The following is an 18700-nucleotide window of genomic DNA, read 5'->3' as shown; positions in this document are numbered from 1 at the left end:
CTCTACAAAACAGAATCAGACAGGCCAAGACTCTTATAATGTGAAGCCATGAATAGCTCTCAAAGGTCTAGAGCAGTGTTCTCAATCTATGACTCTACAGATGTTACAAAACTACAACTCCCAGTATGTCAGGTCATACTGAAAGTTATATTTTTTCTAAAGCTAGAGAGCCATAGTTTAGAAATCAATGGTCTAAGGGAGCTTTCCCCAAACGTATCCTCATGGAATGCCTAAGAGGCCAGGTCTAGAGTATTTCCAAGTGAGAAAACACATGTGCTTATTACTGATTTAATGTTGTAAAGTCATCAGAGCTGGCCGCATAGCTCTGCAGTTGTGGACTCACTATCTTTATCACCATTTTTTTTTCTTGATACTCACTTCCATTCATCCATACATACTCTTCTTAGATACAGCTCCTGGCACTTTGAATTTGTCAAGTCCTCTTACAGGCTCTTCTTAAATCTTGTCCTGGTGCTGTGAATCTTTAAGTGTATGGTTCCCCACTGCTCACTGTCAATGGGTCACGTCAGACTTGACTGACAGTAAGACATAACCCATTGACAATGAGCAGTGGAGATGGTCTACTTGAAAGATTCACAGACCCAGGACAGGATTTAAGAAGAGCCTATACAAGAAAAGGAGGTATCAAGAAAACACAGGCAGCAATAGTCAGCGGAGCTGCGACTACAAGGCTGTGTAGTTAGCCCCACTGCCTTTACAACATGACAGGTCGTCCTTAAATCAGCTGTAAAATATATAAGAAATCCTCAAAACATGGCCTGTTAGGGTTGTTTTAAAATGAAGTTGGGAAATCAGAGGTGTAACTTGAAGCTCCTGGGCCCCAATGCAAAATCTGTAACAGAGCCCCCAACTATATTGCTTTATTTATAAGCCTTCTCTTCTCCATATATGGAGAAAAGAAGGCTTATGGGCCCCCTAAGACTCTTGGGCCCGGGTGCAACTGCATCCCCTGCATCCCCTATAGTTACACCCCTGCGGGAAACACTGGTCTGGGAGATGCTATATTTACAGGGTGGGGTTCTTTCGTTCTAAAGAATAGGTTGTGAATACAATTGTAACTTCTCTAGTTATGTTAATTTTATTGGTGTAACTTTTTGAATTTTTACTGAAGAATTTTATATACACCCACTGTATGTTGAACTAAAATATAGTAACATTAGTTTAAGTTGGTAAATTTAAAATACTTTTTGGAGAGTGTCATAACACTAAACAGAAAAATAGTTTTTAGAAAAAAATAAGTAGAAATATATATATTTATAAATACACGTAGTATTCATCTAACTTTTAGAGTGCCGTGATATGAAACAAGAAAAAAATAATTTCTAAAAAATAAAGAATAAAACAAATCAAATTAGAAAACATATAAATAAACAATAAACCTTATACTATAAATTCTGTAGAAAACACCTACGAATCACAAACGGAAATAAAAAAAAAGTCAATTTTATTTCAAAGTTTGCTTCTTATATTGAAGCACATATTAAAGCAACAGTACGATGTTCATAAAATATAGGTGTGATGCCGTAACATGTCAGAATACTGATATTTTGTATGTATACTAAAATAAGAATTTTAAAATTGTACAAATAGATACATTAAAAATGACATAGAAATAGGGGTGCAATTCTGGCACGTATTAGTTTTAAGACGGGATTATAAGCAAAAAAGATTTACAAGAATCAGCAGTAACAAGTCTGATGCTCAAGAGACATTATAATTGTACATTTTACTGTACATACATTATATGAGTTGAAGCTGGCTGAATATTATATTGTTTTTTTATATTTTTTTTTTATTTTCAAGTTTAAAAATGCACTACATATAAAGTGTCCATAGTTTAAGGCGACGTTACAGCTCGAGACTGTTATCCTTTCTTATTTGTGGAAGCTTTGTTTGACGTAGGTCAGGATGGTTACATTACATACTGTAAAATATCTCCCCATAGAATCAAGTGTTTCCTGCTTTATGCTTTCCCATATCAACTGCACTTTACAAGTGGTTTTGTCCCAGATGACCGATAACTTCAACACAGGTTGTAGGGTTTTCACAGTATTCACCACCACTTCTAAGATCCTTGGAAGGAATTCTGTCTGTAAACCATTAGAGGTCGAAGAAGCCTTTTATTTTATTTCTCCTTTAAAAAAAATACCTGTTAATGTTTTCTCTGGATTTTTGAGAACATTACATAGTTCTTAAGGCCAAGTTTAGTACTTTATCGTTAAGAATCGTCTTCATAAGTGTCTTTGGAACCATATAAGTCCGCTAGTTTCTTAAATCGAGGTCCCCAGTTTTGTAGATAATCGTAGTCCAGATCTGAATCTGTAGAGGCAGACTCTAAAGAACTGAGAGACCCAGCTACGGAACCTCGCCCTTCATATCCATAGATTTGAATGGAATCATAGGGCGGTGCTGTTGGGTCATTGTCAGCTTCATGTATCCTTGAGTTAATGAAATCGTCAACATCAACACTGTTGGGAGCTGGTCTAATTCCAAGATCTCGTGGAGAGTATTGGTACTCTGGTTTTATATCTTTACGTGGAATAAACCCATTAATCCCATCAGGATTTTGTAGGGTAGCGATGTCAAAGGCTTCAGTGTCCTCCTCTCCTCCACCTTCATCATCATAAGTTATTATATTTTCACGAATGTCTTCTTCATCAAAGACGATGAGGGGTTCTTTCTTCTCTCTTCGCAAGGCTACGAAGAGTACCACAATCACTGCAGATAGAGAAGAAGATGTATCATATTCTTGTTATATGGAGTGAACTCTATGAGAAGCTAATAAAGAAGCTCAAAACTATCTGGCTACAATGGATAATCCATGAAAAAATACAGTATATATATTTTAAACTATTCTACTAAAACCATGGAAGGTGACATTTATATTTTATATGTGTGTATGATACTTCAATAAATAATTTATTTTCTTGCCTCCTGTTTTTCAGAGTTAATTATAGAGACCCAGACATATAGTAGAATTTTTCACATGCCATAACTCATGGCCTCTTGCACAGAGCAGTACGATGTAAAAGACGCCGCACGGCAGAAAACTAAGTCCATACAATGCCACGTAGCCATTTTGAATATAGAATCCAATGGAGCATAGAACCTGTGTATGCCTTTGTATGAAATCAGAGGCATATATAGGTAAAGTAGGACCCTATAGAAGTCTATGCATTTTCTATTATGACTTCATACAAGTTCAAGGTTGTACATAGCCATAATATAACCACATATATAAGGCCTGTCTATTAAATTAGGCTGATTCATCCTATTGCAATTCAGTTCTAAACAATTTAATGGAATTTCTGGTTTTATATAACGTTCTCCTTGCTTTCGGTGAATGGAAATATTCATAAAGGAATTTTCCGAGTAATGAGAAACCCTTGTCAACAGGTCCCCATTGCATTAAAATAACAAATCAACAGCTACTCACCTCTCCGCACTCCCCTGTTTGTTCCTTGTTTATTTATTTATGCATTTTAACCTCTGCTCCTTCTGTGATTAGTAGTCCAGTTGGCGTTAGCAATTGACAGCCTTCCCTGTATGAGTGTGCATAGCCTGAGCTGTCAATCACTGATTAGGACCGCCCACTGGACTCCTAAGCCCAGAGTGAGAACAGGTTTAGTGTTATTCATTCATTACTAGTTCTACTGAATGCTTTCCCACAAATTATACACTCATTGTCAAAAAATCAAGCACCAAGAAAGAGCTGTTGGAATTAAATAAAACTTGCTCTGTGTGATTATAGCATTGATATAGGTAAGTGATTACAATATCAGAGCAAAAAGACAATTTATTGCGAAAAACTGAACACTTGAAAGGGGGCTTTAGTACCCTGTTGGTCCACCTGGTTGGATGCAGGATGTGATAGGGGCGGGCATGGAGGCATACAGTTTTTGTATATTATTCTGTGACATTTCAGTCCAAATTTATTTTAATTGAGTTTCTAGATCATGCAAACTCATAGACTGTCAAAGTTGGTGTCCCAGCTGGTCCCATGCATGTTCTATTGGTGATAAATCTTGCGACCGAGCAGGCCACGGAAGTGTGACAATGTTGTGGGCACATTTTTATGACCCTCTTGTGTGTACTGCTGGAAAATGCCTTCTGAAAGCCCTATTATGAGAGGAACACATGTGACTGTAGAAAGTCCTGAACATATTGCTGAGCTGTCATTGTCCCTCGTACCACTACTAAGGGAGACCGACTATCATATGTGACAGCCCCTCAGACCATCACACTAGCAGTAGGGGCAGTGTGCCACTGCACATCAAAGGCAAGATTGAGGCGCTCACCAATATGCACTCCAGACACGAACATAGCTGTCATTAGTGCCCAAACTAAACCTGGATTCCTCGCTGAAGAGAGCATGGTTCCACTCCATAGCACTGTGTATGGCACCTCTACAAATGGGGGTGATGGTGGGTGTTAAGTTATAGCACATGTAATGTGCGCCAGCAGAACAAATGTTCCTCAGCAAAGCAGATGGAAATGGTTCCAACAGACAAAGGGCCTGTAACAATCGTGCCACCTGTCTCTGGATAGCAGACACCAAAACAGTTGGACCTGTTCATGTTTGTTAGATGATCATATGATCCTCTCTACTAGTGGTCTATCAAGGGCATCCTGAGCCCTGCCATGTTGTGTGCATGCTCTTAAACATCAACTGGTCACAACACCTCTTAACAGCCTTGTCAGAACAGCCCAGGTAATGGGCAATTCGTAGATAAGACCATCCAACTTCTCAAAATCTAATAATGCCCCCTCCTCTCAAACTCTGGTAACTGAGCAAATTCTACTTGATTGTGTTGCAGAGGCATGTCTAGTGGTCAACAAGCTCTACACAAGGTGAAAAAGAGGTCACTACACACAAGGAGCCTCTGAGAGCGTTTTTATAGGCCAACAGTGGAACCACTTTTAGGACCTCAGGTGGGAAGACCATTCATCTAATCAAGCATTCTAATTAGACCACAGCTGTAATCATTTGCATATCTGTCTGAGATGTAACTGCATGCCAAGTTATACAGCAAAATCACAACTCCTCCTAGGTGTTTGATTTGTTTTGACAAAGAGTAGATACCTAGCTAGATAGATATCCCTTTAAAGGAGTTTTCTGCCCTTTTTTCAACTAATGAGCTAACCTCTGGACAACAGTAGTTGATGGGTGGGGTTCTGCTGTCGGTGGAGTGTGCTGAATGTTATCATCAGTGGTCAGCGCAGGAAGTGGCAGCAGTGAGTTCATTCTCATTGAAATCAATGGGTGTGCCACACTTCTCTTCCACTTCCTGGTTCTCTCATGGTCAAGACTGGATGTGAAGTCTTGACTACCAAAGAAGCAGAAACTGGAGTGTAGCCTAGTGAGGTGATTTCATTGATTTCAATAGGAGCTACCACTTCCTGTGCTGACCACTGATGACAATGTCCGGCCTACTGGACTGGCAGCCGGCCATCAACTACCGTCCATAGGATAGGTCATCAGTTGCAAAAGAGGCAGAGAACCCCTGTAAGTAAATTAAGAAGCTGCAAAGCCTGCCTTGATCTTGTCTGATTGACACTGCAGCTTTGTGTACATTAATGTTGATCAAGACAGGATTTTTAGTCAAAAAAAAATTCATTCAATGCCAGCAAACACTTTGGATTTATATAAATTGACCCAACTTGAACTTACCTAATAAAATGACAATGCAAGCAAGAATGGCAATCAGTGCTCCTGTGCTTAGCCCCGCATTGAGAGACAGTGGTTCATCGTTGCAGGAGAGGATGGTTTTGTCACTGCTACAGCTGCATATACGTACGGTGAGGGTATTAGTGCTAATCATGGGACTAGGTTTTCCAACATCACTGATTATGATTGGAAGTAAGTGCATTTTTTGCTTCTGACGACTTAAAGATGCTCGTCCAACGTGAATGTCCGCTGTGTTATCTGCTCAAAGTGAAAAAAGGAGAGAATTGTCATGTATGTGAATCTACTGACTTTTATCTATCCTTCTCATACAGTATCTATCTATCTGTTTCATATCTATCTATTTCTCTATCGATCTCATTATATATCTATCTCATATCTATCCCATATCTATCTATCTATCTATCTATCTATCTATCTATCTATCTATCTATCTATCTATCTATCTATCTATCTATCTATCTATATCATATCTATCTATATCATATCTATCTATCTATCTCATATCTATCTATCTATCTATCTATCTATCTTATATCTATCTATCTAATATCTATCTATCTAATATCTATCTATCTATCTATCTATCTATCTATCTATCTCATATCTATCCCATATTTATCTATCTGTCTGTCTATCTATCCCATATCTATCTATCTATCTATCTATCTATCTATCTATCTATCTATCTATCTATCTATCTATCTATTTATCATCTCATATGTATCTATGATAACTATCTATCTCTCTATCTCATATCTCTCTATCTATCTCATATCTATCTATCTATCTATATCGTATCTCATATCTATCTATTTTTCTATGTATCTCATATCTATCTATCGCATATCTATCTATATTGTATCTCATATCTATCTATCTATCTATCTATCTATCTATCTCATATCTATCTCATATCTATCTATCTATCTATCTATCTATCTATCTATCTATCTATCTATCTATCTATCTATCCCATATCTATCTATCTATCTATCTATCTATCTATCTATCTATCTATCTATCTATCTATCTATCTATCCATCTATCCATCTCATATCTATCTCATATCTGTCTATCTATCGATCTATCATCTATCTATCTATCTATCTATCTCATATCTATCTATCTATCTATCTCATATCTATCTATATATCTATCTATCCATCTCATATCTATCTATCTCATATCTGTCTATCTCTCTCATATCTCTCTATCTATCTCATATCTATCTATCTATATATCTCATAACTCTCTATCTATCTCATATCTCTCTATTTATCTCATATCTATCTATCTATCTCATATCTATCTATCGCCTATCTATCTATCTATCTATCTATCTCATATCTATCTATCTATCTATCGCATATCTATCTATCTATCTATCTATCTCATATCTATCTATATTGTATCTCATATCTGTCTATCTATCTATCTATCTCTCTTCCTCATATCTCTATCTCATATCTATCTATCTATCTATCTATCTATCTATCTATCTATCTATCTATCTATCTATCTATCTATCTCATAACTCTCTATCTATCTCATATCTATCAATCTATCTATCTATCTATCTATCTATCTATCTATCTCATATCTCTCTATTTATCTCATATCTATCTATCTATCTATCTATCTATCTATCTATCTATCTATCTATCTATCTATCTCATATCTATCTATATTGTATCTCATATCTATCTATCTATCTATCTATCTATCTATCTATCTATCTATCTATCTATCTATCTATCTATCTATCTATCTATCTGATGAGACAATACAACTCCTCCAGTTCTGCTTCCTCTACTTCTAGTATAAAAGTGCAATCTATTACTCACAACTTTTTTCATTGCCACCTATTTAATTTATATAGCACAGAAAACATGCCGCACGGCTTTGTTTAATCTCATACATTTTGATAGCATGCTATTTTCTGCAATAGAAAAACTGCCACGTATAAATGGGCTATTGATGTACGTCTAAATAATGAAAACTGCTGCACAAAAGAATTTTCATTGGAGACTTAGAAAAAGAAATCAATTTGGAAAGCAAAATATTTCTGAAAATACGACCGTGTTTATTAACATTGTGGTAGGTACGGCGGTGCACAATGAAAGGGACTCAACCTCAAGCTCAGCAGAGTATTTCCAATTATCCCATGTATTTTTGTATGCAAAATAGGGTTTGTGATGTTAAACGTACTACCATAAAAGGCCACTAAAAGGCGATGCGGGCTGTGATTACATCTTTCTTTGGTTACTGCATCATGTAATTACTTCTTGAAAGCCGTAAAAAGAACTCTATTAGAGGGAAATTAGGGAAATATATTCACTTTAAAGGTCAATAATGGACTCACATATCAGAATTTTTATACCTGTCTTCACTGTTTACGATGCGGTTTTTCAAACAGTAATTTGCCTAAAGAAAGCTCCCTAATCTCAAACTGAACCTGGTTGATGTTTGAAGGCAAGAATATGTAAAACTAGGACATTAAAGGTTTTCTATCAAGTAATTTTATTTTTATTATGCCTGACTTCTCCTTTATTTGTCAGCTGACATTTAAATAAATTTAAATGTTCTACACCATAACATTGCTATACCTTAAGGTGGCCACTGACACAAATCAACATGTGAGTCCTAACGCATCAGACATTAACACTGAGATAAAGTGATTAGAGAACTTTTTAAAAGTTAATTTTGGCCGGTGTGCTGGAATGTTTGCAAAAAGTTCAGTTCAGTTCAAATTAGTCTGAACCAAACTAGAAGTTTACTAATACCCCTAAACTGAGAGTGTCATATGGGGCTTTTATGGCTCTTAGACAATGTTATACACCAGTTTTCAAACCCACTCAGTAGAACCCTATTTAAAAAAAAAAAAAACTTTACTAAAAGCTCAGTTTAAGCTTGTGCCGAACCAAAATTTTACCAAAATTTGAGCTGAAACAAGGTTCTACTGGTTCGGTTTGCTCAACACTACTGATATGTTTAAAAGTGCCCTATCTGAGAGCAGGACAAGATTGAGGGGAACATGCCAAGTTTAGGGATATATAGTTTTCTATGGCTTTCTTAAGCATGTACATGCGAAAGGATAATTAAATGTTGGCAGGACTACTAGAGTTCTCACTCTGTAGGTCCAGGCATTAGTTTAAAAGTAATTGCCATGAAAATATTGAATAAAAATATGCAAAGCAATATATAATGAATCTTAACATATCTTCCTCTATTATTTGCTGCCCTTAGATAAAAGACTGATATATATACTTTAATCTTCTTTCTATCTGTTGCTCCAGATCATTAGAAAAACCTATCGCACCATAACAAATCTATTTTTGGCATGGTAATTTGGACCATGCATGGCTCAGTATAGTCAAATTTCTTGGCCAATGAAAACAGATCCCAGCCGAGGAACCAAGGAAGACCTTCATTTTTTTGGAAGGTCTTCCTTGTACGTCGTGCTGGGTGTTCTTATTCTAATCAGATTTTTTTTATAGGGGGTTGCTTTTATACTAGAAAAAAAGTATATAATTTATAATATTTTTTCCATAAACTGCAGCAATAGAGTCTTTGGCCTGGTATGGCAGCTCAACCTCATTCACTTGAATTGTGCTGATCTGTGATTCCAGGCACTGTCCATATACAAAAATGGTGCTTTTTTCTAAGGTTGGACAACCCCTGTAAGCAGCCATACTGCATTGACCAGAAAACCACAATTGACTTGAAAGTCACTGCTCAAGGAACATTATTTTGCCAACCAAACTTTTTTGTCAAGTTCCAGGAAATGAAGGGAGATAAGAGAATTGTCCTATCTGAAGGTATCCAGGTAATCTGATGGGACAGATAAAATAAACATCTCTCTTGTACAAACCTTTCTGGTCTCTTATGGTAAAATTTGCATGCGGATGTACCATGTCACTTGGAAAACTGAAGTGGAACGGATAACCGTTTGCAGCCTCATCTTTATCTACAGCCGTTACGGTGAAAAATTTCTGTGGAGAAGAACAGTTAAAATATTTTCAATCCAACTCAAAAAATTCCTTCCCATCTCTTGTTTCTTTAAAGGCTGTAGACTCCCCTAATGGGATTCCACATCAATTTTTTTAAAAAGAATTTGTACAGGATTAGAAAATCATGGCTGCTTTTTTCCAAAAGCTGTGCCCCACTTGTCCACAAGTTGCGTGTACTATTGGTACTCTGCCATGTTTACTGTAATGGAGCTGAACTGAAATATCAAGATAGGGAGAGGGCGAATATTGTCAAATTTAGGGCTCAGTCACACGGGCGCATCAGCATCCGTACACCGGTGCTGATGCGCCCGTGTGACTGCAGGAAGGAAACGGACGTATCTGAAGACGGCCGTCTCTCTGCAGCCGTTACGGTGAAAAATTTCTGTGGAGAAGAACAGTTAAAATATTTTCAATCCAACTCAAAAAATTCCTTCCCATCTCTTGTTTCTTTAAAGGCTGTAGACTCCCCTAATGGGATTCCACATCAATTTTTTAAAAAAGAATTTGTACAGGATTAGAAAATCATGGCTGCTTTTTTCCAAAAGCTGTGCCCCACTTGTCCACAAGTTGCGTGTACTATTGGTACTCTGCCATGTTTACTGTAATGGAGCTGAACTGAAATATCAAGATAGGGAGAGGGCGAATATTGTCAAATTTAGGGCTCAAGCACACGGGCGCATCAGCATCCGTACACCGGTGCTGATGCGCCCGTGTGACTGCAGGAAGGAAACGGACGTATCTGAAGACGGCCGTCTCTCTGCAGCGCCGAAGGAATGAACATGTGACCGGCTTCATTCCGATGCCGATGCGCCCGTGTGACTGAGCCCTTAGAATGTAACCTTTACTAGGATAGAGTTAAAATATACGATTCCTTAATAATTGAAAATAAGTATCAGACAGAACCAATGGACAGGTGTGGCACTCTTTTAAATGAAAGCAGCCATATTTTTCTAATCCTAGACCACCCTTTTAAGACAAACTATCTAATGATAAGGTGTTGCTGTTGAATAGCAATTACTGGTATTCTCCATCTACTAGAGTCTCTCATTGTGAACTCATTAAATCTCGAACATATGTAGAAAAGTAGTAGGATCAAGAAAGTTCAGAACATTCATCTTCTGAATTAATTTTGAGGTAACACACCGAGATATGCCTGTCTATGGCAATGTTGATCAATAAAATAGTGCACAGGCATGTTCAAGATTAGTGATGAGTGAACTTTTGAAAAGTTTGGATTGGCCAGTTCAACAAACTTTTACAAAAAGTTCAGTTTAATCCAAATTAGTTTGAACAGAACTGGAAGTTCACCAAAGCACCCGAAACTGTGGTATAACACTGAAAGACTTATCTAAAGCTTTTATGGCTTTCATTAGAGATGAGCTAGCGTACTCGTCCGAGCTTGATGCTCGTTCGAGTATTAGGGTACTCAAGATGCTCCTTACTCGAGACGAGCACCATGCGGTTTTCGAGTCACTTCCATTTTCTTCCCAGAAAAGTTTGTGCCGTTTTCTGGCTAATAGAAACACAGGGAAGGCATTACAACTTCCTCCTGTGAAGTTCCAGCCCTATCCCACCCCCCTGAAGTGAGTGGCTGGGGATATCAGGTGACACCCGAGTATTCAAACTGGGGCCGGCCGCGGCTCGCCACAGATGCACGCTGAAAGACATTAGGGAAAGTGCCGTCCTGCTGTAGCTGCTATAGGGAGAGTGTTAGGCTGTTATCTTCGTCTTCAAGAACCCCAACGGTCCTTCTTAGGGCCACATCTGACCGTGTGCAGTACTGTTGAGGCTGCTTTTAGCAGTTTTGCACATTTTTTTTTTCCGTATATTGGGCTTGCAGACCATAGCGTCCTCAGTCTGCAGTCATTTTACAGAGTATAGGGGCAGTACTGCTGAGGCAGGGACAGTGGTACAGGAAAAGAGATATACTGGCTATATAGGCAGTGGGCTTTTTCAAAAAAATTGGAAAAGAAATCTTTGGGCTGCCTGTGACCGTGTTCAGTTTACTGCGTGTCTGCTGGGGGTAGTAGTCGCTCACTATTACCCAGCTAGGTGTTACTGCAGCCTTGCGCATAATTTTTTCTGGCTGCACTGTGCTTTCAATAACCACAGTCATCCTCAAACAGGGAAATCCATATACAGGCTATATAGGCAGTGGGCTTTTTCTCAAAAATTGGAAAAAAATACTATATTTGGGCTGCCTGTGACCGTCTTCAGTTTACTTCGTGTGTGCTGGGAGTAGTAATCGCTCATTATTACCCAGCTAAGCCTGTGACCGTCTACAGTTTACTGCGTGTCTGCTGGGGGTAGTAGTCGCTCATTATTACCCAGCCTTGTGCATAATTTTTTCTGGCTGCACTGTGCTTTCAATAACCACAGTCATCCTCCAACAGGGAAATCCATATACAGACTATATAGGCAGTGGGCTTTTTCCCAAAAATTGGAAAAAAATACTATATTTGGGCTGCCTGTGACCGTCTTCAGTTTACTGCGTGTGTGCTGGGGGTGGTAGTCGCTCATTATTACCCAGCTAAGCCTGTGACCGTCTTCAGTTTACTGCGTGTGTGCTGGGGGTAGTAGTCGCTCATTATTACCCAGCCAAGCCTGTGACCGTCTTTAGTTTACTGCGTGTCTGCTGGGGGTAGTAGTCGCTCATTATTACCCAGCTAAGCGTTACAGCAGGCTTGCGCATAATTGTTTCCTTGCTCTGCAGTGTCCGTTACATGATCGCCGTCAGCCCGCCAGAGGGAAAGAGTATACATATATACGCTGCATACGGTGTCTGTCTGGTTTTTCACCTCACCATTTAAAAAAATTGAAGCAAAATACTTAAGGACTACCACTGGCCTTTGGCCACTTGACTGGTTCTGCCCTGTGAATTCCAGTAGCTCAGTCATACACACCTAGGTCTGACTACTGGCTTGCGCATAATTGTTTCCTGGCTCTGCTGTGTCCGTTACATGATCCCCCTATACTGTGCTTCCCCTATACTGCTGCTAGTGATATGTTACTGGGGCCTGTCCAGACTGCTACTACTACTCAAATGGAACTAATACTGTGCTCCCCCTATACTGCTGCTAGTGATATGTTACTGGGGCCTGTCTAGACTGCTACTACTACTCAAATGGAACTAATACTGTGCTCCCCCAATACTGCCGCTTCGGAATTGTTACCGGGGCCTGTCTTGACTGCTACTATTACTGAAATGAGCGGTTGGGCAGCATGTTACCCAGGAGAAGTGGCAGCAGAGTGTCATGCAGGCAGTGATTGTGCTTTGTTGGAGGTAGTGTGGTGCTTAGCAAAGGTATGCCATGCTAATGAGGGCTTTTCAGAAGTAAAAATTGTTGGGGGGGGGGGGCACTCTTGCCGCTATTGTGGCTTAATAGTGGGACCTGGGAACTTGAGATGCAGCCCAACATGTAGCCCCTCACCTGCCCTATCCGTTTCTGTGTCGTTCCCATCACTTTCTTGAATTTCCCAGATTTTCACAAATGAAAACTTTAGCGGAGCATAGGTCCCATACAAAAATGCTCGGGTCGCCCATTGACTTCAATGGGGTTCGTTACTCGAAACGAACCCTCGAGCATCGTGGGAAGTTCGACTCGAGTAACGAGCACCCGAGCATTTTGGTGCTCGCTCATCTCTAGCTTTCATATAAAGTTTTTTCCCCTATGGCTAGTTTTCAGCAAGCCAAACCAGTAGTACTTAGTTTTGGGCAGAACTTTACCAAAGGCTCAGTTTGGGTTCATGCCAAATCAATGGTTTAGCAAAGTTTGACCTGAAACAGGGTTCTACTAGTCTGGTTTGCTCAACACTATTCGTAATCTTTAATACCTTTTGACAATCTTCTTTAGTACTTAGATAGAAAAGATTGTTCTTCAGAGTTATTGAATGCTTTAGTCTTTAGGTGGGGGGGGGGGGGGATACGTTACTATTTGTAAATTTGCATCTTATCTTTAAAGAGATGATCTAATTTTTCTGCTAGAATTTTTTTTTACCCTTCAAATTTTTGAGGGGCCATTTAGGATCCTCATTAGAGATGAGCGAGTATACTCGCTAAGGCACATTACTTGAGCGAGTAGTGCCTTAGCCGAGTATCTCCCCGCTCGTCTCTAAAGATTCGGGGGCCGGCGTGGGTGACAGGTGAGTTGCGGTGGGGAGCGGGGGGGGGGGGGGAGAGGGAGAGAGAGATCTCCCCTCCGTTCCTCCCCGCTCTCCCCCGCCGCTCCCCGCCGGCCCCCGAATCTTAGGCACTACTCGCTCGAGTAATGTGCCTTAGCGAGTATACTTGCTCGTCTCTAATCCTCATCTATGATACAGAGTGAAACGTGTCTACAAAAAGTGTCTCTCATTCTGGCGGACCTGGCCAATCAATGCCATTTATATTAATGGGCGGTGTGTAAAGTACATTTTCTCTATGGTGGCACTTCGGGGGATTGAACATTGCTACAAGGTTCATTTACAGATTATTGCTGATCACTGCGGATCCCAGCAACTTACATCCTAAAATCAGATTATTGTCAGGAGACCCTTCCAACAGAAAAGTGATTTCCAAAGTTGCCGACCGTTATAAAAGTTTGTAAAACAGTACAAAACAAACACTTTAATTAAGTAATTAAGCAAATTCAAAATACCTTATTTACTTCTGCATTTTCACATACAGATGCTTCATAGGGCTTAGGAAATTCCGGAGCATTGTCATTCCTGTCTAAAACTTTAATTGATACAGGGACGCTATTTGAATGACCGATGGATGCTATGGAGAGAAGAGAATATTGGTTTAAATAATAGAAAATGAGCAATTAAAACATGCTTTTACTGTAAATTCCAAGGAAGGGGGTTACTAATCAGATTCTCAAGAGATGCCTCATTAAGAAATAATTGCATTATATTCAAACATTATTGGTGTTTAGACTAATAACTGTGGTTACCTCCCATGGCCTGAGAGGAGTACTATCACCACTGATAGCAACATAGTGAGCAGAGATGTTATACTATATAAGGGCTCAGTACATTCACATTTAAAATCAATTTTAGAGTTTATCTAGTAACATAGTTTGTAAGACTGAGACAAGAAACAAGTCCATCTAGTTTAGCCTATTATCCTGCAATGTTGACCCAGAGGAAAGCAAAACCCTTCATCTGATACTGTAGAAGTCAATAATCCTCACATTAGGGAAAACAATTCCTTCCCAATTACAAATCTGATGATCAGGATAAGTCTATGGAACCACAGCCGTTCTTTAGGAATTAATGACTATAACATGTAATGGTCCAACACTCATCCAGGCCCCTCTTGTACTCCTTTATTGAGTTCGCCATCACCTTGTCCTCAGGCAAAGAGTTCCACAGTCTCACTGATCTTAAGTAAGGAACCTCCTTCTATCTTCTAGATGTAGAGGGCGCCCTGGGTATAAATAGATAATAGGACAGACCTCTGTATTGATTTCTGATATCTTTATTAGATTGCCCCTTAGCTGTCTGTAACTAACCTAATGCTACTTATTGGCGTAGACATGTCTACCTCTGGTATAAGTTCAAGAGGAGTAGACTATCTGCAATTGTCTGCAGTTAGGGAACCACATGCAGGGGGTCTAAGAGCCATTGGTTGGGGAACACTGTAGTGGATAGAAGGAAGCATGGTTATTAAAGGGCTATTCCAGGCGAACACTATTGATGACCTAGCCACAGGATAGGTCATTAATACTTGATCGGCACGAATCTACCACTTAAAACCCCAGCCGATCAGGCACCCGCTGTCAGTGCAAAAACCCACAGGGCTGTGGAGCGGAAGCAGTTAGTTCTGGCCCCTGTGTAGCGCCTGCGGCTAGTAATTGCAGGCGCAGCTCTAATTGATTATAATTACGGTTTTGTCTGCAATTACGAGACACTACACAAGGGTTGGAGCTAGCAGCTTCCACTCTGTACCCCTGCGTGTTGAGATGCTGACAGCAAGTCTCCGATCAGCTGGGTCGCAAGTAGTGAACCCCAATCAATCAACTATTGATGAGGTCCTCAATAGCATTTTCCCCTAAAACCCCTTTAACCCCTTAATGCCATATCATGTAAGTGTACATCCTGGCAAAGGGGTACTTAATGCAACATGATGTAACCTATACGTCATGTGGCTAGCACGAAATCAGAAGAGATCCCGCGCCATCTGGCAGACTGATATCCGGCCTCCCGCACGCTCCATCTGTGATGTCATCGGACCCCCGGATTTAATCGCGGAGGGCCGACGGGTTGCCATGGCAAAAGGAAGCGAGCTACAGGCATCCTGCTTTGCCATTGTCTATGATCACTAATACAAGTGATAAGGCATTACATGACAGAAGTCCGGCAATGCTTTATCATAGCAATCATAGCAGCTATGGCTCAGGTCCTCTACAGGGATATAGAAAGTGCAAAGAAAAGTTAAAAATAGTGTAGAAAAAAGAAAAGTGTAAAAGAAAAAGAAATTAAAAAAACACTTTTTTGTGTGTTTTTCCCCCTTCTAGTATAAAAAAATATGTAGAAAAATTAAAATAACACATATTTGGTATTGCCGTATCCGTAACGTTTCGTATAACAAATTGAATACACTTTTTACCCTCAAAAAGCGTAATGAAAGCACTAAAAACAGAGGCAAAATGCTTATTTTGTTCATTTTACCTCCCAAAAAACGCAATAAGGGCTTTTACCCATTAGCGTTTTTTTTCGCTGCAATTTCACTGAGGTTTTTTTCCAAATGTCAATGGGACTTTCTAATGGTAAAATCGCATCGCAGAAATCGCAGCGAAAAAACCCGCTAGTGGGTAAAGGGCCTAAAAGTGATTTTAAAAAGACGTATGTACCCCAAAATGGTACCCATATAAACTACAGCTCGTCACGCAAAACACAAGCCCTCTTAGAGCTCCGTCCATGAAAAAATAAAAAAGTTATAGAACTTTGAATGCATTGAAAAAAAATTCCAAAAGAGGGTTTTTATGCGGAAAAGTGGAAAAGCTTAAAAAGAAAAGTACGAATTTTGTTACTGTTGTAATCGTACCGACCCGCAGAAAAAATGTATTGTGTCATTTATGCTGTATGATTAGCGCTGTAAGAAAACCCCCAAAAAACGATGTCAGAATTGATGTTTTCTTCTAGAGATGAGTGAACGTGCTCGTTTAGAGCAATTACTCGATCAAGCATCGCTTTTTTCGAGTAACTGCCTAATCGGGCGAAAAGATTCGGGGGGCGCCGGGGCGGAGGGTTGTGGTGGGGAGTGGGGGGGGGGAGAGAGAGAGAGAGCTCCCCTCTGTTCCCCCCTGCTATCCCCCTCTCCACCTCGGCGCCCCCCGGCGCTCCCCGAATCTTTTCGCTCGAGTAGGCAGTTACTCAAAAAAAGTGATGCTCGATCGAGTAATTGTCCTAAACGAGCACGTTCGTTCATCTCTATTTTCTTCCCTTGCTATCATAAAAAAAATCCTAAAAGTTTTACAATATAGTCTATGTACCCAAAAACAGCACCAATAAAAACTACAGTTCATCACGCAAGGAACAAGCCCTCATACGGCCTTGTGGATGGAAAAATAAAAAGGTTTGGCTTTTGAAAAGTGGAGATGAAAATCCCCCCAAAATCATTGGGTCCTTAATAAGGACTCCTTATGCCTAAAATAGGCCGGGTTAAGATGGTAGTAGGTCCTTTTGCTCACAGGGCCGCTGTTTTATCATCCTGATCTGGATAGACGCTTTGAAAATCTCTAAAACAATGACTGTCCTATGTTCAGGCTTTGGCACACTGTGATGTGTGTTTGCAAATGTCCACAAAAAATATCAATCAGACTTGAACGGCATCAATCATGACTCAAGTAATCCATGATGGAAAGCATAACTCGGATAAGAGATATCTCAAACACTCCAACAACACAACTAAATAAGGTCAGACCACTCAGCCGATCAATTCAATGCGTTTGTCTCTTCTATGAGTGATTTCTTCCGAGACTGAATATGCAGGAAACATCTGAACACTTTCCATCGCTTTCTACAAGGGTCTTAGATAATAAACTCACTCCATCGAGGGAATACGTACAGGCTTCGGTAGCTATCACAGAGATGTTGTGCCAAGCGGTTTCCTCTCTATCCAAAGGCTTTGTGGTTTTGATGACTCCATCATCTTGGATGTTGAAATATCTGTCAAGGTCAGTGTGCCGATCGATTGAATACCTAAAGAGGATGATCGCAGAGTAATTAGACAAGCAAATTACTAAGCAGCCTGATGCTCAAGTGTTAGATATTAAAGATTCATTCGAGAGTAGTTTCCCAGCAGCACGCATGGCAAAATCAGAATATTAATGGAATCTATCAAACAACTTTTAAAAGGAAATTTAGCTTCATCATTTATTCATGTCTGCATGTAGGGAACATTTTGCTACATCAGGATCTGCTTTCCTTGCTATTAATGAAAACGAAAAAAATGTAACGCCAAATACCATATAGTGCAGGCTTGTCAATGAACTCTTGTTGTGCTTGATGTTCTCTCTCCCAGGATGCTCAACGGTTATATGAATGATCGTTTTTCGATACTTTTTAAAGAATTTCTACTTAAAAATAATTACATTACACTGAATAAATGAGGAGGGTTAGACTACCGGCAGATGCCCTTTATTCAATGTACTTATAAAGTATTAGACAAGGTCTACTGGCAAATCCAGTCTTCGTGATCCACCAACAGTGCATAGTAACATAGTTCGTTAGGCCAAATGAAGACAATGTCCATCTAGTCCAGCCTGTTTTTCGGTATACTGCAAACTACTTCTTTGGTAATACAGAAAAAGTGCGCTGTTTGTAGGATTTAAAGACTGGATTTTGCACCACCCATGTACAGTATAAGGTTATATCTACATGGGGTGGGCACAAATATGGAAACTCCATATGAAATGCATGGGATTTTAATTATTAGCACTGAGCTGCCCTTTGGACCCATGCTTGGCTAAGAGCTTTTCCGCCAAATTTCTGTTTA

General features: G+C 39.6%; 1 protein-coding gene across 2 annotated transcripts in view; it reads right to left on the bottom strand.

The window, feature by feature from the left end:
* Positions 1–1448: 1448 nt before the first annotated feature.
* The window catches only part of CDH11 (cadherin 11), a 133921-nt gene continuing 116669 nt past the window's right edge, over positions 1449–18700 (bottom strand). For both annotated transcript variants that reach the window (XM_066583284.1, XM_066583285.1), the window contains exons 8-12: positions 17771–17904; positions 14355–14476; positions 9582–9702; positions 5693–5947; positions 1449–2739 (exon numbers count right to left, since the gene is read on the bottom strand). In XM_066583284.1, the coding sequence (XP_066439381.1) occupies positions 2240–2739; positions 5693–5947; positions 9582–9702; positions 14355–14476; positions 17771–17904 (1132 nt within the window). In that variant the 3' untranslated portion in view covers positions 1449–2239. The remainder of the gene's footprint in view (positions 2740–5692; positions 5948–9581; positions 9703–14354; positions 14477–17770; positions 17905–18700) is intronic.

This window comes from Eleutherodactylus coqui, chromosome 11 (genome assembly GCF_035609145.1).
Source record: "Eleutherodactylus coqui strain aEleCoq1 chromosome 11, aEleCoq1.hap1, whole genome shotgun sequence".
Taxonomy (NCBI): Eukaryota; Metazoa; Chordata; class Amphibia; order Anura; family Eleutherodactylidae; genus Eleutherodactylus; species Eleutherodactylus coqui.
Note: the sequence above shows the minus strand (reverse complement) of the source record. Positions and strands in the feature narration are given on the sequence as shown.